Genomic DNA, 27,078 nt, shown 5'->3' with positions numbered 1-27,078 from the left:
TTTGAAAAGCGCAGCTGTTTTCGCGGCCTCTCTTTTTACGAGAGCCTGCATGCCCTTCTAATTCAAAATGTCTCAGACCCTTGGATTGGTAAGTTTTGCGCTCTTGGCCAGCCATCTTGTTGAAGCCGTCGTTGGCAGCCGCCTCCTAACCAAACTCGCACTTTGCCAGACTCGCCTCGCCTATTCACGGGTATGGCATCAAATATCCGCCTCCAAACCTCACCAGACCCTCACAACCCAGCCAGACGTCACGCCGCCGTCTCTGGGACGGTTAGCATCTCGAATAGCCGTGCTTCTGATGGGCAAGCACAAGCCGATCTGGGACCCTTCGACAGACTGCGGAGACTATGTCGTCGTGACGAATTGCGCGGCGCTGCACACAACCGGCCGAAAGATGTGGCGAAAGTCATACTACAGACACACTACGCGACCCGGAAGTCTGAAGGAGCTCACGATGGATGCACTCATGGAGAAGCATGGAGGCGGCGAGGTTTTGCGAAAGGCCGTACGGGGCATGCTGCCCAAAAACAGACTGCGGGACAAGCGGCTGGCGCGATTGAAGGCCTTTGAGGGCGATGCGCACCCGTACAAGGATAATTTGGTGCGGTTCGGTGGTGTTGTAGTTGGCAGCGAAGGTTGGCAGCAGGCAGTGGAGAAGATTAGAGAGTCCGACAAGAAGCGGTTATGAGCAAGTACATATTCGCGCTCCAAATGCCAGATGATTGGCCCGAGCTCATATTTTTTTTTGTAACACTTGTATTATACGGAAGATGTCTGACGAGCTGCCGGGCATGAATATAATGGCGAAATCCTCGGTTATCTCTTTTTGGGGAGGTCCATGCTTACTGGCGGTCATCAATGTACATGCCTTGCACAAACCTCGCAAGTGAAAACTAACACATACGATTCATCCTATGCCGAGTCCGTGAACATGCTGGGACAACGAAGGAACTCGAGCAATGCAAACGCCTTCTCATGAAGAAAGAATAAGACGGCAACTTGTATTAAGCAGGACTTGACTCGATGATGTGTATGTTTGTATGCGTATAGAATTTGCTACAGACCAGTACAGATTGCCAAAGGCACTGTGACAATGCATTCATAGGTATCATGATATTATCATCCCTTGCGCGGCGCGGTTCAGCACTCCAACTCGGTGCTATTGTCATTTCACATGTTGCACAGCTCTGCCTGCAATTTAAGATCGAGAAACCTCACACTTGATGAGACCATTGGGGCAGGTCTGGGGAACGTAGACCTCGGCGTCTTTGCCCGTGTTTTTTAGACCATTGTGCCAGCTCAGATCTGTCAAAGAGAGAGGGAGAGAGGTCAGTGAGTATTCCAAGCACCATGGTGTTTTAGTCTCGGAAACGAAAGAAGAAAAAAGGAATAATACGTACCAAGTTCAAAGTTGTGCTTGTTGGGCAGCGAGTACGCAACCGTTTCAGTTTCCGGTACTGCATCCAAGATCTGCTCACACATCTTGTACATTGTGTTCTGGACACTGGCGCTGTTGTCCTCGGCAAAGAGCTTGAGGGTAATATTTCTAGCAGAGTCCCAAGCCTTGTCAAACTTGGGAGCGCTCTCTTCCACCGCCTTGAGGTCGGCAAACTTTGCCCACTTCCAGCTGGCGTCGACATCGGTGGCCAGAATACGGTCCCAGGTCTCGGGCAGAGTGGTGTACTCGTCACGGATGAAGCCGTGGAAGGCAGAACCCGTGCTCTTGAGGACGGTGAGGCCTACAATGGAACTGGTGATGCTGATGCCATCCTTGCGGCTCACACGGACCTCGACGTTGCGAGTCTCGCCGGCATCCTTGATGAAGCTGTGCGGGTGCGGCTTTCCATCAACGTCCATACGTATCCATCGGTGAGTGACGACCTTGACATTGGCAACGTGGATATGGCTGTACTTTTGAATGAAGTGGTTGCCCAGGATGGAAGCGTACAGCTCCGGAGGGTTGACGGGATGCTGCTTGGCAATGATGAAAGTGGTGTTCTTGATGGAGTCGGTTGCGACTACGACGCTGTTATCAGCTTCGGTGTAGGAAGTATCAATGTCGCCCTCAAGCAGACAGCAGACGGTCATCTCGGTGACGGTCTGAACCCCAGTGGTCTGGTCGCGGGTGACTTTGAGGACGCGGACATTGTCCTTTCCATAACGGGCGGCAGAGACGTAAGGCATCCTGGACTTGTTTCTGACGGGCAAGAGGGTTTCGTGTCCCATGGCACTTGACTTGAATGCGGATATCGACGCGGCAGAGGGGGTGAGCAAGCAGGAAGCACTGGGCACAACTCGAGTGATTGACGCAGCCGAGGATTCAGAGCAGCAAGCCGAAATTCAACATCAACCTGATGCTAGAACAAAACCAGGAACTCTAAAGCTTGGAAGAGGATTACGTGCCGCCAGAGCCGTCGAGGCCGTGGCGCCTTTATATGCCGGGCTTGACGGGGGGTTCAACAATTGCACTGGCGGTTCCATTATTCTATTACCAGTTGAGAAGACACCGGACGCAATGGGTTGATGACAACATGGCAGCGAGCCAAATCGAATCATCTGTTGCGGTGGCTGCCGGAACCCGCCGAACCCCAGCGATGCGGGCGATGCGGCGACGTGGGACCCCGGGAGGATCAAAGAAACACTGGAAGCCCTGGCCTGGCCTACCGAGTCACCAACTAATGGGCTGCTCCGATGCAGTCAAGTACTACGAATTGATATTTGACGAGTCGGGAATCAGCGAAAATGGAGACGGTGGCGGGGCTTGGTTTGATACGGCCTCTGCAGGCGCTCGCCGCAACCCAGCCGTCTATATCAACTGGCATCCACCGCGAGTGCAATGAACCAGACATGGACGACTCTCGACGGGACTGTCAAAGCCATGACCCGCCAACATGGACGGCGTTGTTGTCGTGCGGCCAGCCCTCAGTCGAAGGGGCCCTCTTCCTCTTGGTGGTGGCCAGAGCAGGGAGAAGGAGGACAGAGCACTTGAGAAGATACCTACCTACCTACATAGGTAGGTACTTAGATACTGAAGTAGATTGGCAGGTCATCTCGGGGCACGCAAGCCATCTTTTAGTGGTAACACCAGAGGTATTTAAATAGAGCCACCTCTTTCCCTTGCTTGCCGATACAATTAACTCGTCCTTAATAGTAACTACGGAGTAGTAGTAGTAGTGGTAAATCAATGGCAGATTCGACCAGATCCCAGCGTTGACGTTTGAAATTCCGGACCCACACAAGCGCTGCCCGGTCGTCTCTCTCGTCTTCGTGCCCCCTCGGTGCCATCCAGGGCTCCACCCACCAGACCTCAAAGTGCACATGCCAGGCACCACCACCAGGCAATGGCGCATCCTCCCGAACACTGAAGTTAGCTTACCTTACCAGGCCAGGGTACTAATCCAGCATCCAGTCAGTACATGTACCTGGCTCCATTGATGTCCAATCCTCAAGCCTGTCGGTGCATTCCAGGTCGTCGCAACGCTTGCCTATCGACAGCCATCGATATCGACAATCAGCCATGAGAAGCGCTACTCGAATTGCACATCTCTAAAATCCGCTCCAACAAGTCGTCGGCTGATGCTGGCCAAGCTGCAGCTCTTCGCCGTGCGATTGCAGACGACGCCGCCCAAGGGACCTTCGGCCCAAACCCCAACGTCCAAACCGAAACCACTTTCCCGTCCAGCATTTATTGTTCAAAGCTGGCGACAGCTTCCTGTTCACGGCCTGGTAGCATTGTAAGCGAGCTGTATCTGCATTGACGCCTTACACTTAGCACTGGGCATACCCATCGACTGTTCTATCGACCTCGCTCACAACGTCTGTCTACTTGCACAAATTCATTGTCAACCACCTCTCCAGCCGATATAGGCCACCACCACCTCGCACCAAGTTGCCTTTGCCTACTTACGCAAAGACGACCAGTTGACCTCTTTCAAAACCCTGAACCTCTAATGCTAGAGCATCTACAGACACAAACTCGCGGCATACGACCCGACACTATCACAAACCCCACTCTCCGCGTCGCAGTAGTCCGATATCGTCTTTCTCTTTGAATTCGAATTCGAATGCACAGAAACCGAATACAGGGCTCGGCCCACGTCGGCGGGAAGACCATCAGTCCACACTCTGCTTTTGTCTAAACCCATTGTTGGGCTGGCTTAAGCATGCCGGGTCAACCCTCCTCCCAACACAATGCACCCAGTCAATACAATCCAACCTCGTCGCAGGCAGGAACTGGCCGGACGAGCATAGATCGCGATGGAAGCGGGCTTCAGCCATTGAACGGCGTGCCGAGTCGGAATTTAGCCGCCTCGGCCGTTTCCTTTGCTCCTCGTGGTAGCAGTCTCAATCCTACTATTGGCCCCGGTAGCTTCAGCTCGGAGCTCCGTAGCCAAACGATTTCGAGCCGTGCAGGCAGTCGCATGGATGTTGGATCAATGTACACCGGCAGTATCATGGACAAGGTCGAGGAGGACGGTACCGAAGCCGCCATGCAACAAGCACTGTCGACTCTGCGGGACAAGTTGAATCGAGAAATGAAGATTAAGGAAGGTAGTGAGAATATGCTCGAGGCTCTGAATATCAAGAAGGCCAAGCAGACCAAGGAGCAGCGTCAACGAGTAGAAGTCGAGTTGAGTGCGAGCAATCTGAGAATCAAGGAGCTACGTCAAAAAATCTCCGAGGCCCAACGTACTAGAGCACCTCCGCCAACTACCCCAACCAGGAACCGAGCCCAGGAGACTATCTTTCAGTCAAATGGCCTTCGGTCACCCCCCAGTATTTCCCGATCTGCCGCCGGTTCAGACCTTGACGACGCTGCCGAGAGCCCGACTTTTGCGCTTGCCGAGCTTCTTCAGGCCCTGGAGGTGGAAGGCATGACACCAGAGTACTATGTGAGTAGGGCAAACCAACTTGTTGATCTATTCAAGCGCCACCCTGCGCTGAAATATGATTTGGTCTGGGCCATCTTTGGGTTGCGCATGCAAATGATGCTTCTCAGCGAGAGTCGAGAGGTTGTGGCTGTCGGTTATCGGGTGGCTAGATATGCTATTTCAGACTCTGCATCCATCAAGAGGATTCGGAGTTTTAACACGGACTATTTGGTCATACGGTATGATTTCCCTTTTCTTTCTTTTCGTCCCCTGCGTTTTAGCCTACATCGCAAACACAGTTCACGCTAAACAATCTTCTCTTCAGGTCTTTGAGCAACTATCGCAAGGCCGATGTGGAAAGAGAACAGGCCCTTAAATTCGTCCGCGCATTCTTGGATGTAAAGGATGGAATTAAAGAGGTTTCTAGAGCCATTGTCCGGACGATTGTTGCTGTAGCGGAGCAAGGTGAGGATAGACGTCCAGGTATACACGCCGCAGACCAAAGCATCGACCGATTACGGCCTATATGCATTGAGACTCTCGCCGAGATCTTGGTTCGGGATCCAGCTCTGTTGATAGCATCCGGAGGCTTGGGTACGCTTTCAGAAGCTTTGGCTGAGGGCACCTACAAGTCTCCCGAGAGCTTAACTTCGGCCTTTCTCTTCCTCCTGGACTCTCCGCAGAAGCGCAAATACATCATTCCGGGCTATGGTCTCGACGTTGTTTTCACCGCTTTTACAGACCTGCTGGCCGGAGCCGACGGCATACTGAAGCAGACTTCCGGGGCCATTTCTGTAGCCTTGAGATCATGGTCCGGACTCATGACCTTGAGCATGTATGATTTCCGACCGATCCGCTCACTGATTGCCAGTATCCTCTTCCCCAGCCAGAACGTTCGAGAAACCGTCCTAGACCTTCTTTTCTCGCTACTTCGCATCAAACCTCCAGCATGGGCAACTTCCTTTTTGGCCGGAAGGCGTCTCACGACGTATGGCCGTGTCGCCAACATGAAGTCTGCCGCGAGGCGACGGAGCGGAACGCTGGATATGGAAGAAGATTCTGGCGAGCAAAGTTTTGTTGACCACTACACAGCGCTGCTTCTCGCGGTCTTCATCAAGTCGGGACTATTGCAGAGTTTGCTGCGGATGGTGCAAACCGAAGAAGACCCCATGCTCAAGCGAAAGTCGACTTTGCTCATTGGGGAAGTTCTGAAACTTTCTAGCCGACTTTTACCACCCTCGTGGAGTGCGGACTTGCAGCTGCTACCGGAGCTGTTCTCAGCAGCCGCTGAGTTTGATAACGAGGGTCATTTCAATGCATCCGGAATTATCTATCAAATTAGTAGTGTCAGTCGAACACTTTACAGGAGCGCTCCGTCAGAATCGCTGGCCGGTGGTCTCCCCTCTAGTGACAGCATGCGAAATTTGGCGAGGTTCGATGAACAACCAAAGTCAAGTAACCCTGCCGTGGCGCTGGACGATGCTACATTTCGTCAACTGCTTATCGATTCCGGCGTGCTCAACAGCTCCAACTACATGAAGTGGAACTGGGAGGTTATTTTGAAAATCATAGATGGTCCTCTTCAGACCGGAAAGCGTCTAGACGAAGCAGTCAAGGCCTCGAAGTTCATGAAGAGACTGATGAGTTTTTACCGCCCGTTCAAGTATAAATTTGCAGAGGTGAAGAACACAAGGGGGACACAGAAATACGTTAGGGCTGGGTGCGCCTTGGTACACTCGCTTCTCCAATCACCCGAAGGGATCAAGTTCTTAGCCGATAGCAAGTTGCTGAGGCAAATTGCTGAGTGTCTAGCTCAATGTGATCCGGTGAGTTGGCTATAATACCAGCAATCGCTTGATGGCTTATTCTCTCTAACTTTTCTCCAGACAAGCGGGCTTACTGCTCAGTTCCCCATGTTTTCCAAGGATCGACTTACCGACACTCTTTGCGGGGGATACTTTGCCATGCTTGGCGTTCTCAGCAGCGAGCCGAAAGGATTGCTTCTGCTAGAGAGGTGGCGAATGTTCAACATGATGTACCACATCGTGGACTTTAAGCAGCGCCCGGATCTGATCAAGTTACTTCTTTCCAACTTTGATTATGGTTTGCAAGGCCATCCTCGTGTATTACTTTCCAAGGCTCTCACTGCCGGAACTAAAGATATTCGAATCCATGCCACTAATGCCCTCCGTAAATGCACCATTGGTCCCGTAGCCAACATTAGCGGCGACAATGAAGTGAGCGATTCGAAATGGGCGATTCGTCTTCTAGTCACGCAGCTCTACGACCCCGAGATTGAAGTATGTTCGACCGCAATCAAGATATTGGAAAGTGCCTGCAACAAGAAGGTATATCTGGAGTACATAGTTCAATGTCGCCCAGCTCTGGATCATCTAGGAGAAATAGGCGCGCCCCTTCTCTTGCGGTTCCTGTCAACCTCTATTGGATACCACTACTTGGATGGATTAGACTACATCAGTAATGAAATGGATGATTGGTTCCTTGGGCGAAATGATTCATATGTCGGGGTCATTGAGGCAGGCCTAGCTCGGGCATTTTTGGCTGACCCAGATGACAATAGCCATCGCTTGAGCCTCTTTGATGAATCGGATCCAGAGGCCGGATTTCACGACAGCCATGTTCCGCCGCATTTCTACAGAGAACTAACTAGAACCCGAGAAGGCTGCAAACTTTTGCGTGACAAGGGTCACTTTGAGGAATTCGTCACGACTATACGCGAGCACGGCATGCAAACAGAAGACGCGGAGCTGATTACCAAAGTCAAGGGGTGTCTCTGGGCTGTTGGCAACGTAGGATCAATGGAACTTGGCGCGCCGTTCCTGGAATCAAGCGATGTGGTTGAACGAATTGTCAAGATCGCCGAAGGGCATGAAGTGATGAGTCTTCGCGGGACGGCATTTTTCGTGCTGGGGTTGATCTCCCGATCCACGCATGGACTAGAGATTCTTTCAGAACACGGTTGGGACGCTAACACGACGTCAATGGGGACTTCTCTTGGTCTATGCATACCGAACGATCTCTCCAAATTCTTTTCCGTCGTACCGTGGCAACACGTCAATGCTGCATCCATAACTATTCCCGATACGCAACGAACTATTCAGGCACAGCCTCCGATCCAGAAAGCCCGCCCACCTCTGGAGCTCTCTGAATTGCCTCCTTTGTTGAGCGATGAGGACGTCAACGGTCGAATTCTGGAACTAGTTGTTGACCTTGGCAACATGGTGCTCTACAAGAAGGCGCTTATGGAGCTGCAGAAGTTAAAGCAGAGAAAACCAAATGCTTTCCGGAGTACAGACTTTTTCAAAAAAGTGATGGGCCTCATGGAATGGAATCACTACAGGCTCGGCATCCGTAGGTTGGTGATTGATCTGTTCGAGAAGAACGTGATGCGGCAAATCGTATTTGGTGACGATGACACCGAGGACAGCGAGTCTACAAGCGGACAAGGGGGTAACGATAACGGTGATGGCAGTTCAGGTGATGATCGAACAGAGCGACAGAGAAGCATCAGCGAGCCGGCAGAGATGCCATCCGACCTCATGCCAGCACCACTGCGGGTGCGAAAATAATACAAGGGACCAAGTAACAGATGGAGCGTATTGGGGTTGTGCTTTAGAACGGCAAGCCGCAACCCATATCACTACCCTGCCAAGTGATGTAGCGGCCTATACAAGCCTCGTCGTTCCAGGGTGGCCGCCTGTATGGGGCTTTTAAAAGCAATGGATCTGGCCTCCTGTTTATGATTTTAATATCCCGGTTTCGCCGCAAATCTTTTTGGGAAACAGAGCCAAGTGCAATACAGATAGCAAGCGAGACACGGCGCTGCCCTTGTGGATATCACAGTGGTATTTTGCAATTTAATTACATTTGGAAATGGGGTAGCATACCGTCAGCTTAAAAAGGGGGAGTAGGGGAGGGTCGAAATGTGGTTTCAGCATGGAGTAAATCGGCCACAGAACGGATACTCTCAATCGCCCATGTGGTTCACGTATATCATGGAGGGCGACAACGGAGGCGTTGGGGAGCGTTTATGGTGCCATTGCGTTAACGTAGGCGGGACTGAATGAATATGACTTGATTTTCTTACAAGATAGCACGACCCGAACCATTCAATGGGCCGTTGTGGCAGATGGACGGGATGGTGATGTTTCCTCCAGCTAAAGTACACATGATGTACGGAGTAACTACTTGACATATTATAGCCGCCCCACACGGTGCGCTTCTTTGGGTCATGGGCACCACCATAGCTGCCAACGGTGATATCGTTCCAAGTTGCAACGCCGTTGCGGAGAGAGTGTACCCTCACAGTCACAACTCGAGGCTGGCAGGATTGAACCTCATATATAAAGGTTACTCAAGCAACAGGAGCCATGGTCAAGGGCAGAGTGCTAGTCATTGCCGGCTCCGACTGCTCCGGCGGCGCGTAAGTAGCTCGTCAAACTACCCATCCATCATCTTATTTCATAACGTCACAAGTGCTTCGTTTTATTCTCGCGGCGTTTCCTTGATTTGGGTCGGCCATGCCACCATCCGGATTCCGCACCGCTAGAATTGGCCAGGCTGACTTTTTACATTTGTCACGTTGATTCTGCAGAGGGTTGGAAGCCGATCAGAAAGTTCTCGCCGCACATGGCTGCTACGCCATGACGGCGACCACAGCCCTGACTGCTCAAAACACCACGGGTGTCAAGGGAATTCACGTCATCCCAGCGGCGTTTGTGGAACAGCAGATCGAGGCTTGTATCGAAGATGTCGGCGTAGACGTAATCAAAACAGGTTTGTTAGATACCACTCATGTGTGGAAACATCAAAACCCCCTCCTTCTTTTGAACATCGAGGACCATCAACGCACTTGTCAATCTTTTGCGTCAAACTTGTTCACGCACTAACACACATGTCTCTCGTCTTTCAACCTAGGCATGCTTGCTGCCGCAGAGACCATTGATATGATTGCGAGACAAGTCGCCAAACACGGAATTACGTCGCTGGTGGTCGATCCGGTAGGCAATACACCCGCCCAGCCCATCACTCCATGCCCGAAGCTGCTAAAGCCAGACGGTCTGTCTTATTAGGTAATGGTGTCGACATCTGGCGCTCAGTTGCTTCCACGCGAGGCTATACGAGAGCTTTCGATGCATCTGCTTCCCCGCGCGACAGTTCTCACGCCCAACATCCCAGAAGCCATTCTGATCCTCTCGGAAAATGGCGACTCTGCCTTGGCCGAAAAGAAGATTTGCTCCGTCTCTGATGTCGAATTCATTGGTCGTCGTATCCAAGCTCTCGGTCCGGAATGGGTTCTTGTCAAGGGCGGCCATCTACCATTCCGTGCAGATATGAGCGTCGCCGAAACTGAGCATGAGAAGCACGTTGTTGTAGACCTTCTAGTCGGGCCAGAGGGCAAGGTCTTCAGAGTACAGAGCCCCTATCAGCCGAGTACTAGTACTCACGGTACAGGGTGCTCGCTAGCTTGTAAGTGAAATGGACTTGCTGTACTGTTTTTGGGTCATAACTTCTCTTCTGTCAAGGTCAAGCTCTCTAACATCTGTGAAGCTGCCATCGCTGCCGGGCTTGCTAAAGGAATCGATGTGCCTGCTGCGGTCCACTCTGCTTGTCGATATATCGAGGCTGGTATAAGGAGCGCACCGAAGCTAGGTAAGGGAAACGGACCACTAGATCACTTCCATTCAATTCAAAGCCTTCCATTCGCTCCGTAAGTTGCCATATCTGCCCCCTTTCCCCCTTCCCCTTTCCCCTCACACCGACACCACACCGAACCCTCCAGGGCTGACGTGCCGTAAACAAGTGGCTATTTTATAGAGTATCTCCTCCAGCGGCCTGACGTGAAGGATGTATGGGAGACATTTGTCTACCATCCATTCGTGATGGCTCTCGGCGACGGAACCTTGCCGCTGGAATCTTTCAAGGGATACATTGTCCAAGACTATCTTTACTTGGTGCGCTACCCTCCATCCCTTTTCTGAAGCCTCTTCAACACCGATGAGAGGGTGCAGAATCTAACACGCCGTACGTCGGGAAAAAACAGGTCCACTTCTCAAGAGCAAATGCCCTGGCTGCTTATAAATCAAAGGATATCGAAAGCATCCGCAGAGTCAGTTGCATGGACAGCACGAAACACTAGTGTCTGCCGTATCTAACACTTCCGAAAACAGGCAAACAAAATCGTCGGCTACATCATCCATGAGATGCAGCTACATGTCAACTACTGCAAGCAGTTTGGCATATCAGAGGAAGAAATACAAGCAACTGAAGAAAAGCAAGGTAAGGAGGCTCGTCCACTCACGCCCTCGCTCCTCCTTGGCTGCCTGAAATTCCTCTTGCATATGACGGAGCCGTACATGAGGGAATCAAAAAGAAAAGCAATAGAAACAGTAAACTCACACTAATACTACCCTCAACATGTAGCATGTACAGCATATACCCGGTACGTGTTGGACGTTGGCCAGAGCGAAGATTGGCTGGCCCTCCAAATGGCCCTGGCTCCCTGCCTGCTCGGCTACGGCGCAGTGGCCCAGATGCTGCATTCCCACAGACTCACCCGCACCAAGGACAATATCTACTGGCCGTGGATCCAAAACTACGTGGCTGAAGACTACACGAGCGCGGTGAGGCTCGGTTCGGGTGAGTTTCTGCGGCGTGCTTGTCCAGGCTTGTAGCTGACATATTTGCGCCGCCCCCCGGCATGCCAGAGCTTTTGGAAAAGCACATGCGGCTTCAGTCGCCAAGCCGCGTCGAGGAGCTGATCAAGATATTCATACATGGGACAAAGGTGCGTTTGTGAAATCAATTGTTTTCGTCATTTGGCAAGTTCCTCATGCGTCTACAGATGGAAACCGGATTCTGGGAAATGTTTCCATACAAATAAATGAGTTTTTCTTTCTTTTCATAGCTGCACCTATGCATTTGTATATTCCTCGGCAGAATCAGCCATGAATAGGGGTCACCATGGAAAAAGAAAAAGGACGTAGAAGAGTGTTCACGGTCATGTCTGTCATCCCAGGACCACGCTTACTCAATTAAATATTGTGTCATTGCTATTATATATGGATATATATATATTTTTCTTTGTCGAAGGACAATACGTCATACTATAATTTCTCTTGTTCGACATCATCATCATCAACGAGCTACACCGTATCCTGTTACAGAATCAGCCCGCCGAGGCTCCTCCCCATCAGGCATCATGAGATCAAAGTCCTGCTCCGGCGGCAATGCAGGCACGGGTGGAGCATCGGATGCCTGATTGCGCTGCGTCGCACGCGTTACTCGTCCCGTCTGCTGCCTCACCCATGAGTTGACACTGCGAAACCGGGCAGGCGTATCCTCACTTGCCTCGGTATACACGGTGTCGCGCCGCTGGCTCAAGGCCCCGATGCTTTCTCGCCTTGCCACGGCCAATGGTGCCTTGACTGTAGTCTCAGAGGCGGTATTGTTTGCAGAGTTTGTGCCGCTACTCATGGTACCTATTATGAATTGCCCATCGCCAAATCCGGATGACAGGGAAGAAATGTCGCTCATGCGAGTGTTTGGGAGTTGAGCTCCAGATCGAAGAGTACTACCAGCCTGGGGCTCAATGGATGATATGGAAACCTTTGGCACGTGTAACGTTGCCCCATTTCGAGGCACATCGGCATGCGTGCTGGTTCTAACCAAGTCGGTCTGAACAGATATGCCCGAGAGAGGTGGCTGTTGTATCGCCATTGACTGGGCCTCGGCCACATACGCCTTCTCACTGAACGGGCCGAGATCTGCTTGATCAAGGTTTGTCCAGCGGCGGCGGCGATCATCCATGCGGTTTTTGAAAATGGGAATGCGAGCGAGTGCATTCGTCACCAACAGCTTTGGTTTATCCGTAGGCATGTTTTTGGGGAAATGTGGTTTCCAGGTCCTGGAACTGTCAACCGCCCGGCGGCGTTTGTGACACCGCCAAATCAACCACCCAATAAACGCAACAATGATTGATGAACCTGCATTCTCATGTATCAGTCAAACCAGCTCCGATTTCCGGTCCGAGGAAGGGAAGGCTCTAAGCATACCAATTGAGCCCAGGGCAACAAGAGCCATTTCTACTTTGGGATGGATATTGCCCTTGTCATGACCGGGGTGATATGCCTTGTCTGAATCAGAGATTGGCGTGGGGTACACGGAAGACGACCTCGTCGGGCTCGCCGGGCTCGCCGGGCTTGCGGGGCTCGTCGGAGACATTGACATCGAAAATGTCGAGACCGCATCTAACGTTGGCAGAGGATTAACACCTTTTCTGGGGCCAGTAGACAATGGCACGGGAATGGTAACAATCGGCGCAAGTGAAGGCGGAGGCGCATTGGTCGTAGTTGTCCGTCTAGTTGTTGAAGCACTTGGAGTCAACGTGCTGAATCCCATACTTGGACCGTAGCTGCTGTCTGGCCACGTGTTTCCCGGAGGCGGCTGGATAGGATTGACAACGGCTTCTGTGGGTTTAGGCTAATAGCAAAAGTCAGCCATACAGTCGGCATCGTAATCAGCGTGCGCAAAGGGCGGGTTACTGTTTCTGTATCCACTTGGTTAATGGGTTATCAAGATGACTCACGTTTCCTGGATTTGAAACTGGGGGAGGCGGCGGTGGAAGAGGAGAAGGAGTTGGATAGGCCGGAGGAGGCGGAGGGGTTGGATTAGCCGGTAAAGTTGGCGACTTGGGTGAATTGGGTGAATTGGGCGATTTTGGCGATTTTGGTGACTCTGGTGACTTCAGTGATGGTAACCGAGGCAGAGGTTGGGTTTGAATCGGGGCAGGCTGCTTCAGGCCCTCGGACTTGGGATTTTTTTCATCGTCGCTGCTCAGCGGCCCATCTTGAGGAGATAATGCATCGAATATACCGCTCACAACCGGCTGAGCAATGTCCTTGAAAAGTCCTCTGCTGTCAAGACGGCTGGGCCGCTGTGCAGGGTCGGCGGCATGTGCTACGCCACGGTCCCTGTTCCACTTTCTACTTCTTCGCTGTAGTATTGATAACCCGGCATTTCGGTCCTTCTCATCATCTTCTGCCCGAGTCCAGATGGGAAAGTCCATAGGGAGTTTAGTTGGCGGCTTGTTGTCCTGCAACGCAGGCCCGTCTTTCTCCGCAACCGATACCATGATGGCTTCTCAAGACAAGTCGTGCGAGTTGTTTTGCATTATTCTCCTTTAAGGCTTGGTAGGAAGTCGATATGTCAAGTTCATGGCTAAGCTAGAAGAAACAGACGAGGTGTTGAAAAACGACGTCGACAAAGAAGAAAGTGCCACGGACTCGGACGAGACTTGTAAGTGAATGAGAATGATACAGGGCCAGCCCCGATCAGGAAATCAAGTAGCAAGAAGGGCAGTCCGGTGCACCATGCACAGTTGAAGCCCGGCCAGTTCGAAAAGGCAGCGGCCAAAGGGTAAATAGCCAACGGAGTTGCAAAGACCAGAGGTGAATGGATATAGGGACTCGGAGAAATAAAAGGGAGGGCGAAGGAAGAAGACAAAACAAAACAGTCTTTGGGTCGAGGTCGAGGCCTCCATGTTCGGTCGACGGCGCGTGGTTCCGAGGGTGGTGCCAGAGATGGCATGTCAAGGGGCTCCAACATGGTGCAGCATGAAATCAAGGCAAAGCAGCTGCCGGAACGGTAGAGCATGGCTATCTGCGACGGCCAGGTTGGCAGGTAGTGGGTGGTGAGAGCCGTTGGTCAGAGACCTCAGACAGCTAGCCTGTCTGGCGTTTTGGCGAGCGTGTCGTGGGAAAAGAGGTCCGTGGTTGCGCGGCAAGACGGTCATCTACCCGTGTCGCTGGCGATACCACATTGGGATCGTTGAGGCGTCACGACTGCCCCTGCGTATGGGCTTTCGATTTATGTAACTTGCATACTGTGTGTACATAAAGTATGTACTTATGTATGTGCATGCATGTGTAGCACCAGACTTCACATGTGGAGCCGGGGAGACTGGGGAGGCAATGGTGCGTAGCGTTGGGGCTCGTTCTGCGACACAAGTTTTGCTCGTCATGTCGCAGATTTGACCACGGCTGGTTTCAGATGACGGTCATGGTCCCGGTCCCGGTCCCGGCAGAACCACGGGCAAGGAGTCCAAGACGGAGAGAGTGATGCCGCAGGGCCTTTGGGGTGCCTTGAATTGCTCATCTGTGACGGCATCATGGTACACCTGGGTGTCCCACGACGAAGCTGGTGAAGCTGTTGTTCACTCAAGCATCGGGCAGCTTTGCTCCGCGCCAATGGTTCTTCAATCTCTTGACAGGGCTGTCACGGCCGGGAGGATCGCCGGCAATATCGAGATTCTTTTACTCCGTATCGGCAGCAGAAACGACGAATCAGTTCCGACAATAACAGGATGGGAGAGAGGCAACAGACATGTGATTATGGTTGGGGTTGGTTGGGGAGCTGGACAAATCAGAGCCCAAGGAATCACCCCAGAAAACAACAGCCAGCATTGACTGCCGCAGGAACATGTCGGCGTGTGTTTGCCTCGACGTATGTACATATGTATGCCACATGGCATCAGCCATCGAGTGTGTTTGTTGCTAGACCCCATCAACCCATATGCCTAGGTACATTGGTATGTATGTCTGTCGGGAGAAACTGGAGCCTCGGCAAGAGAGCAGCGACAAAGCCATCGAGGCCAAGCTGCGGCTCCCGTGACGCAGCGACAGGCAACGGCGGGAAGAACCGAACATGGCGCTGCTTGCTTTGATGTTGTACTAGTAATAGGCGTCGTGACTGTCGTCACATTCGCGGATGTCGGCTGATGTCGGAACCAGGGGCCAAGATGGGACGGCGGCAACACGGGCAGCACTGGAGGCTCCAGACAGACCATCAAGACTGAGATGAATTGCTGGAGACTCATGAAGAGTCGTGCATCGTGGTCAAGGTGGCCGCGGCGGCGTCTCCCGAGTCCAGACCGCCGAGTGTCTACAAATGACGTTCAATGTTACCAGACACCCGGCATTGCTTGTGTAAGCGGCGCCTTTGCAAAGATTTTCTGCGTTAATAAAATAAATTACTACCGAAAAAAGCGGCCGAGGGCCGGTGGGACAGCCCAAGACCCAAAGTTGGCACTTTCGCCCAATGAAAAACAAGAAAAGAAGGGACGTGGAGCCCAGGCCTTAGAGAGCACAAGGCTCTGGCGCTGTCGTTGACGCTGTCAGTCACTGCGATAAACGGGCCGCACGCGCCAAGGAAAAAGGACAGAGTCATTCATAGAGAAAGAGAAAAAAAAAAGCGCCAAACCGCCAAGCCCAGGCAAACAGCTTTCTCTCTCTCTCAGCCGCCAACTTCACCTCGAGCTGCAACACGTACTCTCTGCCACCTCGTCCTCCCTCCCTCTCCGGCGGCACGTCACCACCCATTGCTTCCGTCTTTGCTGCTTGCCGGCGCAATTGAGTCTCTGTGCAGACGGCACTCCGGAGCTCCGGCGCAATGCCTTCCACCCCCCGAGCTCTGGCCGCCCTCGGTCGAGCAAGTCAATTGGCATTGCCAACCCGCGTCGGATCCAGAGCCTACTCTACGGCCTACTCTGCGGCGACCGGACGCCATGCTCTGCGGTCAGCCGCGAGGCCGACCGTCGCCATGAGGCTCGCCGCGACTGGCAGGGTCGCATTCCGCAGAGCTTATGCCGACGAAGCCCCCAAGCCCAAGCCCAAGCCCGGCAGACTGCGCAGGACCTTCAGATGGGCATGGAGAATCACCTATCTCTCCGCCGTTGGCCTTGTAGGCTACACCTGCTACATCGTCTACCAGGATCGCCATCCCGAACCCCAGTTCGAGCCGGATCCGACCAAGAAGACGCTGGTCATTCTAGGTGAGCGAAATCGGAGTCCAGCTCTGCAACTGCTACATGACTAGTATACCTCGTATACTGTTACTAACCTTGGTCCCTTCTCAGGTACTGGCTGGGGGTCTGTCGCCTTGCTCAAGAAGTTGGATACCGAGAATTACAACGTCGTCGTCGTGTCTCCCCGAAACTATTTCTTGTTCACCCCCCTCCTGCCGTCATGCACGACCGGCACCATCGAGCACAGGTCCATCATGGAGCCTGTCCGAACCATTCTACGACACAAAAAAGCAGCAGTCAAGTTTTATGAGGCGGAAGCCTCGTCCATCGACCCCGATCGAAAAGTCATCAAGATTGTCGACAATTCGGAAATCCAGGGGGCCACCTCCGAGACCGAGATTCCTTACGACATGCTCGTCATTGGCGTCGGTGCTGAGAACGCAACCTTTGGCATTCCCGGTGTGCGAGAACATAGCTGTTTCCTCAAGGAAATTGGCGATGCCCAGCAGATCCGCAAGAAAATTATGGACTGCGTCGAGACTGCCGCCTTCAAGGGACAGACCAGCGACGAGATTGATAGGCTGATGCACATGGTTGTTGTCGGCGGCGGGCCCACTGGTGTTGAGTTTGCCGGCGAGCTCCAGGACTTCTTCGAGGAGGACATCAAGAAACTCGTTCCTGAAATCAGCCCTCGCTTCAAGGTCACCCTGATCGAAGCCCTCCCCAATGTCCTTCCCTCCTTCTCCAAGCAGCTCATTGATTACACCGAGAACACGTTCCGTGAGGAAAAGATTGACATCAAGACAAAGACCATGGTCAAGAGGGTCACGGATACCACAGTCGAGGCCGAAGTCAGTCGCCCTGACGGTGGCAAGGAGCGCGTTGTCATCCCTTACGGCCTTCTGGTCTGGGCCACTGGCAACGCCGTTCGGCCAATCGTCAAGGACCTGATAACCAAAATCCCTGCCCAGAAAGATTCACGCCGTGGCTTGGCCGTCAACGAGTACCTGGTTGTGCAGGGCACCCGTGATATCTGGGCTGTTGGTGACTGCGCCGTCGCTGGGTATGCTCCCACTGCACAGGTCGCATCTCAGGAAGGCAACTTCCTCGGCCGGCTGTTCAACAACATGGCCAAGACTGAAAATCACGAGTCTCGCATTCAGGAGCTGAGTAGCAAGATGAATCTGCAGGCCGGTGACTCGGCCGAGGCCGCACACGAGATTGAGAGTCTGGAGAAGCAACTGCGCAGGATCAAGGATATTAAACCCTTCAGATACAGTCATCAGGGCAGCTTGGCCTACATTGGTAGTGAGAAGGCTGTTGCCGATGTCAGCTGGTGGAACGGGAATTTGGCCACCGGTGGCAGCTTGACCTATCTTTTCTGGCGCAGCGCTTACCTCTCCATGTGCTTTAGCAGTGAGTTATATCCCTGGCTTTGATTATTGCAGTTTTCACCTTGGTGGCCCCCTTCCGCCTCTTTTCCTCAAGCGCCGGGAACTAACCGACTACCAAACAGCCCGCAATCGAGTCTTGGTCATTCTGGATTGGCTCAAGTCCAAGGCATTCGGCCGAGATGTGTCGCGAGAGTAGACGGGACAATGAAACTGGCGAGTTTGTACACAGGCGCTGTGGACGTGGTGGCCACACGATTATTACAGATCGGGAATGAGACATCATAGATAATTACTTGGGACGTCTAACAATAGAGTAAGGGTGCATTCGTATTTAAACTAGAGGAATTCTAACTTGACTTGACTTGACATTGTTCAATCTACATGAGTATTCTCGTCTGCCATGGTGTCCACCGGATTCTGGTCGTCAGATAAATAGCCCCGATAATGATGTCACTGGATTTTTTTCAAGTGAGATTCCTACCTACCCAGGTAGGTATCTGTCTAGTCTTTAGGTGGTGAATACTTAGATAGGTAATCAGAGTCTTGGAACGTATTCCAATGGTTTGCAACAATGCAACGCTTCAGCGGATCAACCCATCGACACCACAGCGCCAAAAGCTACAAGACTCGCTTTGGAAAAAAAAAAAAAGATAGCTGCACATTAGACGTGTAATTCCGAATGTATCCAATTGCCAGATGCAAAATCCAAAGCCAAAGTCAAAATCTGCTCGTTGGTGTTGTAGGGTAGCTCACATGTGTCTCATTACATAAGCAGAAGGCGACAAAGGAGACAGGAAGTCCGAAGACCCACCAAAGTACGCTGGTGGAGGCAAGTTTTTTACTAGCGTAGCCTAGTCTGACTGGAAAAAAAAAAAATGGGAAGGGGCCTGGCTGGCAGTTGGCAGGGCAGAGGCGGAAGGGAAAAAAGTCCAGGCGCGAGTCGGGCCAACAAAACTCTGTTCTTTCAAACTCTGCACTACGCAACCGCAACTCTCACTTTTCTCGACATTCACTCCTCCCCATCGCCTTGCACAACAGATCCGTTTATCGGACTTGAAATTCTGTGATTCAATACTGACGGACCGCAACATCTCGCTCCCATAACCCTCACCTTTTTCGGCCTTACAAGCCCTGACCCAAATCGACAAAGGACGCCAACATGTCCAACTACGGTGGCGGTCGCGGTGGCGGGTACGGTGGTGGTCACGGAGGCTATGGTCGCGACAGAAGCGACAGAGGAGATCGAAGTGGCTATGGCGGAGGCTACGGTGGAGGGTGAGTTTCGACATTCGAAGGCGACTGAGCATTAACCAGCGATTGTCAACACGCTGCACTGGAAGTTGTTCCATGTGCATCGGCAATCGCGACATGCCCAGCTGGCCACGTCGCCGCATTTCGAAAGAACAACTTACTAACGAATCAGTTTCAGACGATCTAATGGTTACAGCAATGGCTCCCATGGTAACAGCAACGGCTTCGGCGGCGGTTATGGCGGTGGCCATGGCGGCTACGGTGGTGGTGGTGGCGATCGCATGAGCAACCTCGGCGCCGGTCTACAGAAGCAAAACTGGGGTGTGTATTCCTCCTCTCGGACAAGACCATGCTTCCAAGAGTATTAACGATTTCACAGACCTCTCTACGCTGCCTAAATTTGAAAAGTCGTTCTACAAAGAGATCCCGGAAGTCGCCAATAGATCCTCTGCAGAGGTTGACGCGTTCCGTCGCAAACATCAAATGACAATTGCAGGAAGAGATGTGCCCAAGCCTGTCGAGACCTTTGACGAGGCCGGGTTTCCACGCTACGTCTTGGACGAGGTCAAGGCCCAGGGCTTCCCTGCCCCCACTGCTATTCAGTCACAGGGCTGGCCAATGGCTCTCTCTGGACGTGACGTTGTTGGTATTGCCGAAACGGGATCAGGAAAGACGCTGACCTACTGTCTTCCCGCCATTGTTCACATCAACGCCCAGCCTCTCTTGGCCCCTGGGGATGGTCCTATTGTTCTTGTCCTAGCCCCGACTCGTGAACTTGCTGTCCAGATTCAGCAAGAAATCACCAAGTTTGGTCGCTCCTCACGCATCCGAAATACCTGCGTTTACGGCGGCGTCCCCAAAGGTCCTCAGATTCGCGATCTCTCCCGAGGCGTGGAGGTCTGCATTGCCACCCCCGGCCGTTTGATCGACATGCTGGAGGCTGGCAAAACAAATTTGCGCCGTGTCACTTATCTTGTTCTTGATGAAGCTGATCGCATGCTTGACATGGGTTTCGAGCCCCAGATCCGAAAGATCATTGAGCAGATTCGACCTGACCGACAGACTCTCATGTATTCCGCGACGTGGCCAAAGGAGGTGCGAGCCATGGCTGCTGATTTCCAGACCGACTTTATTCAGGTCAACATCGGCTCCATGGACTTGTCTGCCAACCACAGAATCACGCAGATTGTCGAGGTTGTATCTGACATGGAAAAGCGCGATCGCATGATCAAGCACCTTGAGCAGGTCATGGAAAACAAAGAGAACAAGATTCTCCTTTTTGTCGGAACAAAGCGAGTTGCCGACGACATCACCCGATTCCTTCGTCAAGATGGTTGGCCAGCATTGTGTACGTATCCATCCTATCAAGCATTGTTTGTGTCTCACGACAGTTGGTTACTAACTGCCCTTCACTGTAGCTATCCATGGCGACAAGCAGCAAAACGAACGTGACTGGGTCCTCGACCAGTTCAAGACCGGAAAGAGCCCCATCATGGTGGCCACAGACGTAGCTTCACGTGGTATTGGTTAGTATCATCACCCCCGTCCAACCCTACCGCCCTCGCCTTATTACCCATTGGCAACTTCCAGCAACGCTTTTGCTGTATTTTACTCTTGACGTCTAGGGGCCATATCTTAATTGCGCGAGCGTGCCTGATGTAAACCGTGTCCGCCTGGTTTCTCCAACCGTGGAGTCTTGATCCGTTGTGTAGCCTTGCCTTTGCTATACTCGTATTTCTGCCCGCGTACCCATTTTCTCTATCGTGGTACTGGCGTAGAAGTTGGCATCTCTTGATTTCTTCAAGCTGTCTCCCAAGGCTCCCTGACCCGAGGACCCGGTGACTGACGGAATCCACAAGTTCCCCAAAAAGGATGAATGGCATTGTCGCACCCAATTGGATTGCCCTGGTTTTTCCAAGGAGTGAATGTTAAGATGGCTTTAATCTCGAACCATCCCTGACGCATTACTGCGCTGGAACGTTGCTATACACACCCTCATCTTCGCCTGCTAACCTTGATTGATACAAGATGTTCGCAACATCACCCATGTGTTGAACTACGACTACCCCAACAATTCGGAGGACTACATCCACCGAATTGGCCGTACTGGCAGAGCTGGTGCCAAGGGAACGGCTATCACGTTCTTCACCACTGACAGTAAGTCCGAGTTTTTATATCCCTCCTGGTCATTACTCGTAGGCTAACAACATCATCCAAGACCAGAAACAGGCTCGTGAGCTCGTCAATGTCTTGCAGGAGGCCAAGCAAAAGATTGACCCTCGCCTTGCCGAAATGGCCCGCTTCGGTGGCGGAGGAGGCGGTCATCGATATGGAGGCTGGGGACGAGGACGAGGCGGTGGTAGAGGTGGGTATCGACGACATTGAAGCCATGAAAACTTCACCACGAGCTGACCTGTCTTGTCTCAGCCAACGCCAACAGCCAACCCCTGGGAAACCGAAGGTGGTAAGGTGACTTGTCGTCTACAAGTTGGCTCAGGTCTGTGCGAGCTGGAAAGTAGCAAGATTACCCTCTCGAATATGAAGTTCAAAAGCACATGGTACATGTAACGGCGTTTGATAGAAGGTACAGGATGTTTTTTTCCCTCCATTTCGCAGTTAGACACGGCGCGATGATGGTGCACAATCGTCAAGGTTATTCATTTTTGTCTGTTTCTTATTGCTCGTGGTTGCCGAGTTGGGCTGGACAAGCAAAGTAGTACCCGCCTGGGCCCTGGTCCAGAGCAGAGGCGCGGCCTCTTTAACGACGCCTTTGCCCTCGCACCGACTGTCTCTGAGGACTAGGTTATGGCTGCGCATGTATGTCGATAGACGATTTGGCCAGGAAAGCATCAGACCAATTTCACGGCGCAGGCAATAGTGTCGTGGTTGTTGGATGCTAACCTGTCACTGATTGTGTTGATAGATGATTTTGTAGTTTATAAAAGTTGCTTGCATTTTTGACAATCGAGGCAGAGGTTCGCCAAATCACATGATGTATTTGCGAGCTCAGTGAAGATGTCCACCTATATTATATATACATATATCTTACTAGTGATATGATGACTTTTGTGTGGGCTGTCATATATTGCGGCAAATCATGTGATCAATATATTCTGTATCAGGGATCAACGAAGGCAAGGATTTACCATGCTTGCTCCTGTCCATATCGTCAACGCTCGCCACATGGAATGACGTCAAGCAGCTGGGTTGCGTGTATGCTCGTCGGCATGCTTCAGGTTATGCAAGTCGCGTCGCGGCCGAGACGCTTGTCACTGCCTTGATGAAACAAGGGGGGACCGCAGGGCAAGCTTGCTCGCCTCCTTGACATGTTTGAATGGTTCTCGCCGCCTGCTTCGCCTTCTGCATGCCCGAGGGATTCGGGCTCCATTCGGTAAATCCGCATGCCGCTGTGTCCGGGAGGGGGCGCGATTCTGACTACATTTTTGCGGAGTTAAAAAAAAATTAACAAAACACGCTGACGAGAAAGGGCAAAGTTTATGTGTGCATGCCTGGGGCCTCATCCAACAACACGCTGCATGGCTTCATCGCTTTGCGCCCTGGAGTGTCTACAATCGCTTCATTCCGTGATCTGGCTGTCATCTTGCCAGGAGGCAGCTATGGTTCTTTTTGTTTTATGGAAATACAAAAACCAGAGTTTGATTTTTGATACGCGGACCAGGCCGTAGAATATCCCTCGTACGGCATCAATAGTTGATGATGTTGCGCCGTCATCTCGGCGCATGGGGATGCCGGTGGGACGGTCTTGGAGAAAGCTGCCTTGGCAATGATGGATGAATGGGAGAAAAAAAAAACCCGCAACCTGGGCCAGATACGATCCTGGTCTCTCTGCCAAGGGCCTGTAAGCATGTAGTAAGACGTGAGGAGAACCCAACGCGACTCGGCTCGTGGGCACGGGACGAGACGGAGGGGCGGATTTTTTTCTTCCTTTTTCAATCTCCAAGTAACATTTCGTGCCAGTGCAGCTTGGATGCGTAATACGGAGTTGAGTTAGGCATATTGGATGACAGCTATTGCTGAGATTGACGAATGAAGTGTTTTTTGATGAGGGATGAACAAGGTTGCCAAATTATCAACTAGGCAAGTTCTTCTTTTTCGTTGTAGACGCTCAGGCACGGACCATAAACAACGTAGCAGAGACATTGTCAACGCGTGGACAACGTCAGAGTATTGAGATCAGCAACCCTGCAAGAGCCAGCGGAAAAATTGTTGCGAGCCTGGGAGTCGTGGCCTGGAATGGAAAGCAGCCTTGGGCCACGCGGTATACTGTCTGGAACAACGGAGCACGAAGACGGGAGGGAGTAGGGAGCAGAAAAGACGGCAGGCAGTGTCGATAACAACAGGCGCGACTTTCCAGCTCAGCACGACGACGTGTGTCTCAGATTCCCCATCGTTGAACCAAGGTAGAACCCCAGACGTGTGTGTGCCGGCAGGCAGGTAAGCAGGTTGGCAAGCAGGCAGACAAGGTACTGCGAGACATGTTCATGGGGGGGGGGTTCTGAATGTGGCCTTGCCGAATTGTTTTGGCGAGTTGATCTCAAGCCATCTCTTGTCACCTGACCTTGATCGTCAGCACGTAATAGAATGCTGGCTGCTCAGTGCTTGCTTCTATACACTATATCCTGTTGTTTGCTCCAGGAACGTGTCGAGATGTCGACAGAATAGCTGGGGTCGCCGGCAACCATTGACCTCGACGAGATGTGGGCAAAGCTCAAGTTGTCCCAGGCCTCTTTCGCTACACCCCAAGAGGCGAAACGCCACCGTTTTGATCTCATCCGAACGCATCCAAAGGGGCTGGTGGGCTCCTCTGTATTTTGTGGATGTTTGATTTCTCGATTCCCCCAGAGCTCGTGTGTCCAACAGTAGCTGAGATTTCACTAATAGGCTCTCTACATGCCTGAGATGGTGGCTTCCACTCAGAAAATTCGAGGGAGCTCGAAAGTGGCCAGGGGACAGCTCAGATTCAACAACGCAGGAGAGGTGAGAGAGGGCTGGCTGTTCGGTGGCCCCGAGATTAGTGAACAGGTACTCCGTACCTCACCAGATACCAGGTAGGTACCCAGGTACCCAGGTAGTAGGTCGTAGCTAGTAGGGTCAAGTAGTACTTACCTAGGTAAGTAGCAATTGGCATTAATGTTGCTAAATGGCGGGAATGGATGGGCAGCCTTGGGCTGGATGTGCGGGTTGCCGGAGACGGCAACCATCCCGAAAAGTTTCGGATAGGCAAATGAGCGCTGGGAAGCCATACTGTCATAGGCGGCAAGTGGAAGAATACAAGCCTAAATGGCTGAAAGAGGGCTTGATGACAGACTGTGCCGTGATACTTGGTTATCACAGGCACGTACGTAAGCCTGTTCCCAGGGACGTGGTTCAGCATGGCGCTCCCTGAGTGGTGTGTGGAGGCCAGTACCGTAGTTGTACGAAGGACTTGGGATATGCTGGGACTGGCTGATTGCCTGTTCCTTGTTGTCCGGATCACGGAAGCCATGGCTCGGCAGTGCTGATGGAGGCCCCGGGGACTGGGTTCTTCACATTTGCCCCCGTCTCCTGGCGAAAGCTGTGGAATACCTGGACAACTCGAGCCTGCCCTTGCCCCCCCCTTGGCATACGAAGATTGGATTTGGAAGTAGGTAGGTAACCTAGTGGTAATCCAGCTAAAACCCTCTGGCGTGCATGGCCTCTGGAATCTCGCAAACCATTGCCGTCATGGAACGAGATTGGGAAGCGTAAAAGGTGGGTGCTCACAATGTGACAATGTCCATCGCAATATCATATATCGTACGGAGTACATACTCCGCACCTCTGTGCACCTCTGTGCAGCACTGTAGCCAGCGCACCAATGAAGCTCCAGCAAGAAGGGGAGTTGGAGTTGGAGTTGGAGGTGGTGACTGGTGTCTTCTTGATGGTGGTGGTGGTGGTAGTGGTGGTGGTAGTGGTGGTGATCTCAGGGGAGGGAGGGGGGCGTTCGCTGCCGCCCAATTGCTCGCCACACCCACGGAGCACGGAGGGGTGTTGTGAGTAAAAAGACAGACATGGACGGGCATGAGCGAGGGGGTTGGCATTGCTCGCTGCCTTGCCCGTTGCTCACTGCTCAAAACGCCTTGGCTCTTTCTCGGTTGGACCTTTGGAGTTTGCAGTACTGCTGGATCCGATGCGACGGCCGCTGCCTCGAGGAGGCTGAAGGGAGACGCCTGATGATGGTGATAATGATAATGGTAACGATAATAATAACAATGAAGTGAAATGAATCCTGATCCTGCCCTGGGTCAGCAAACCCGCAAATCCGATCCCTTCGGGCGATGTCTCCCGAGCATGCTGGCTGGCACACGCGACGTGGTAGAGACGCGTCCCTTGGGCAGCGCCACAGCTCCTGAATCATGAACAGCCCTCTTGACGCAAAGGCGCAAAGGTACTTGCCTGCGTGTCTATGTATTGATAACGGACGGCCATGTGCTCGGCATACCTCGTTCCGTGTACACACACGCGCACACACACACACACACACGCACGCACGCATCTTGCTCGGGTGCGAGTACGGAGTGCCGAGTACGAGGGCTCTGGAGAGGCCCGAATGCGGCGGCAAAGTTCAATGTTGGGAACTTCGGATTTAGAATTTAGATCCCGCTGTGCCGGCCCCAACAGACTGAGTCCGTCACCTGCCACTGCGAGGCTGTACGCTCATTTCCCCGGGCTCTAGACCGTAGTAGCTGAAGTACGGAGTCGTCGTGAAGCCATTGGCGCCACTACCCGTCACCGCCTGTTCCCTGCCCGACGAGGCCAGCAAGTCCTCAAGGCCATACTCCGTACAATACAATACACAATTGATTTGAACTGCCCAGGTGGTTGGCAGCTATTCAATCATCCCTTGGTGGCTTAAGTGGCTGGATTCCTGATTTCTTCCTCCTGACCTGCCAGAGTTGATGGCCTCAATCGGTACAACTCCAACCCGGTTGGGTCCGACATCGTCAGGCCTCTTGCTGATTCCTGGTCTGCCAACCGGGTGACTCCGTGGCATCCATTCATCATAATTGGGGCCAAGCGGCCAGCCCTTCCTGTTTCGTGAGACCGACTCCAAGTGTCCAGGCTCCCCCCTCCTTTCAGACCCCTTCTCCAAGCCAACTCGCAGTCTGGGGCCTTTGGATCTCTGCTGGAGATAGTCCTACTAGTAGTAGTAGTAGCTGGAGTAGCGGTAGTGGCAGTATCGATGGAGGTGGGTGGCGTTTGTACCCCAGCTTGTCCTTGTCCAGCAGTCCATCCGGCACAAGGAAATGCGCTGGATGCATTACTACATGCATGCATGCTCGCTTGCTTTGCTTGCAACCTGTTGCAGCTGGCCTTCTAATGCAAAATGCATAACGATGTGTCTCCGATTCCCACTCCAGATAATGTACGGGGAAGGTCTATGCATATGGGAGAACATCCAATACAATGGAAGCACAGCCGCCGGCTCGGCCTCCGTCGTGCAAGTCCCAGCCCTCTGGTGTCGTGTTTTGCTGGTGCGACCTTTCTTTCCAACTTTGTCCGTTATTTTGGCTTTGATTGTCACGGCTTCGACAAATCCCGGATGCAAGCCAAGAGCCCTTCCGAAAATCGTATAATTAGATGCACATGACGGTGCTCGTCGTATGCCTCATCAGGGGCAACCTGCGCTCTGCTTATGCGACAACCATCTTGAAATACAGGATAGGGGGTGCAGCCGGCCATTCAACATTCAGCCTGT

General features: G+C 52.4%; 8 protein-coding genes across 8 annotated transcripts; 6 read left to right on the top strand and 2 right to left on the bottom strand.

Moving 5' to 3' along the window:
• Positions 1–67: 67 nt before the first annotated feature.
• MRPL23 (54S ribosomal protein L23) lies at positions 68–688 on the top strand (the record flags this gene model as incomplete). Its single annotated transcript, XM_066130291.1, has 2 exons — positions 68–88; positions 170–688. The coding sequence occupies 2 exons, from the start codon at positions 68–70 to the stop codon at positions 686–688; spliced, it is 540 nt and encodes a 179-aa protein (XP_065986216.1).
• A 510-nt stretch (positions 689–1,198) lies between these two features.
• uaZ (Uricase) lies at positions 1,199–2,184 on the bottom strand (the record flags this gene model as incomplete). Its single annotated transcript, XM_014692047.1, has 2 exons — positions 1,199–1,305; positions 1,401–2,184. 2 exons carry the CDS (start codon positions 2,182–2,184, stop codon positions 1,199–1,201), a joined length of 891 nt encoding a protein of 296 aa, XP_014547533.1.
• A 40-nt stretch (positions 2,185–2,224) lies between these two features.
• On the top strand, positions 2,225–2,524 carry G6M90_00g041920 (uncharacterized protein; the record flags this gene model as incomplete). The annotated part of the gene is made up of 1 exon (XM_066130290.1): positions 2,225–2,524. The coding sequence occupies one exon, from the start codon at positions 2,225–2,227 to the stop codon at positions 2,522–2,524; it is 300 nt and encodes a 99-aa protein (XP_065986270.1).
• A 1,639-nt stretch (positions 2,525–4,163) lies between these two features.
• ste20 (Target of rapamycin complex 2 subunit ste20) lies at positions 4,164–8,461 on the top strand (the record flags this gene model as incomplete). The annotated part of the gene is made up of 3 exons (XM_014692046.1): positions 4,164–5,110; positions 5,197–6,697; positions 6,758–8,461. The coding sequence occupies 3 exons, from the start codon at positions 4,164–4,166 to the stop codon at positions 8,459–8,461; spliced, it is 4,152 nt and encodes a 1,383-aa protein (XP_014547532.1).
• An 801-nt stretch (positions 8,462–9,262) lies between these two features.
• Positions 9,263–11,775, top strand: G6M90_00g041900 (uncharacterized protein; the record flags this gene model as incomplete). The annotated part of the gene is made up of 11 exons (XM_014692045.1): positions 9,263–9,315; positions 9,487–9,668; positions 9,810–9,892; positions 9,965–10,361; positions 10,443–10,602; positions 10,696–10,846; positions 10,936–11,001; positions 11,063–11,171; positions 11,316–11,531; positions 11,600–11,679; positions 11,737–11,775. The coding sequence occupies 11 exons, from the start codon at positions 9,263–9,265 to the stop codon at positions 11,773–11,775; spliced, it is 1,536 nt and encodes a 511-aa protein (XP_014547531.1).
• A 254-nt stretch (positions 11,776–12,029) lies between these two features.
• On the bottom strand, positions 12,030–14,025 carry G6M90_00g041890 (uncharacterized protein; the record flags this gene model as incomplete). The annotated part of the gene is made up of 3 exons (XM_014692044.1): positions 12,030–12,877; positions 12,947–13,373; positions 13,480–14,025. The coding sequence occupies 3 exons, from the start codon at positions 14,023–14,025 to the stop codon at positions 12,030–12,032; spliced, it is 1,821 nt and encodes a 606-aa protein (XP_014547530.1).
• Positions 14,026–16,340: 2,315 nt separating this feature from the next.
• On the top strand, positions 16,341–18,285 carry NDH2 (External alternative NADH-ubiquinone oxidoreductase; the record flags this gene model as incomplete). Its single annotated transcript, XM_014692043.1, has 3 exons — positions 16,341–16,722; positions 16,807–18,111; positions 18,212–18,285. The coding sequence occupies 3 exons, from the start codon at positions 16,341–16,343 to the stop codon at positions 18,283–18,285; spliced, it is 1,761 nt and encodes a 586-aa protein (XP_014547529.1).
• A 963-nt stretch (positions 18,286–19,248) lies between these two features.
• DBP2 (ATP-dependent RNA helicase DBP2) lies at positions 19,249–21,808 on the top strand (the record flags this gene model as incomplete). Its single annotated transcript, XM_014692042.1, has 7 exons — positions 19,249–19,364; positions 19,519–19,661; positions 19,720–20,688; positions 20,759–20,866; positions 21,369–21,497; positions 21,559–21,705; positions 21,768–21,808. The coding sequence occupies 7 exons, from the start codon at positions 19,249–19,251 to the stop codon at positions 21,806–21,808; spliced, it is 1,653 nt and encodes a 550-aa protein (XP_014547528.1).
• Positions 21,809–27,078: the final 5,270 nt, after the last annotated feature.

The sequence above is a fragment of the Metarhizium brunneum genome, chromosome 2 (genome assembly GCF_013426205.1).
Source record: "Metarhizium brunneum chromosome 2, complete sequence".
NCBI classification, from domain to species: domain Eukaryota; kingdom Fungi; phylum Ascomycota; class Sordariomycetes; order Hypocreales; family Clavicipitaceae; genus Metarhizium; species Metarhizium brunneum.
This window is presented reverse-complemented; position numbering and strand designations above follow the sequence as displayed.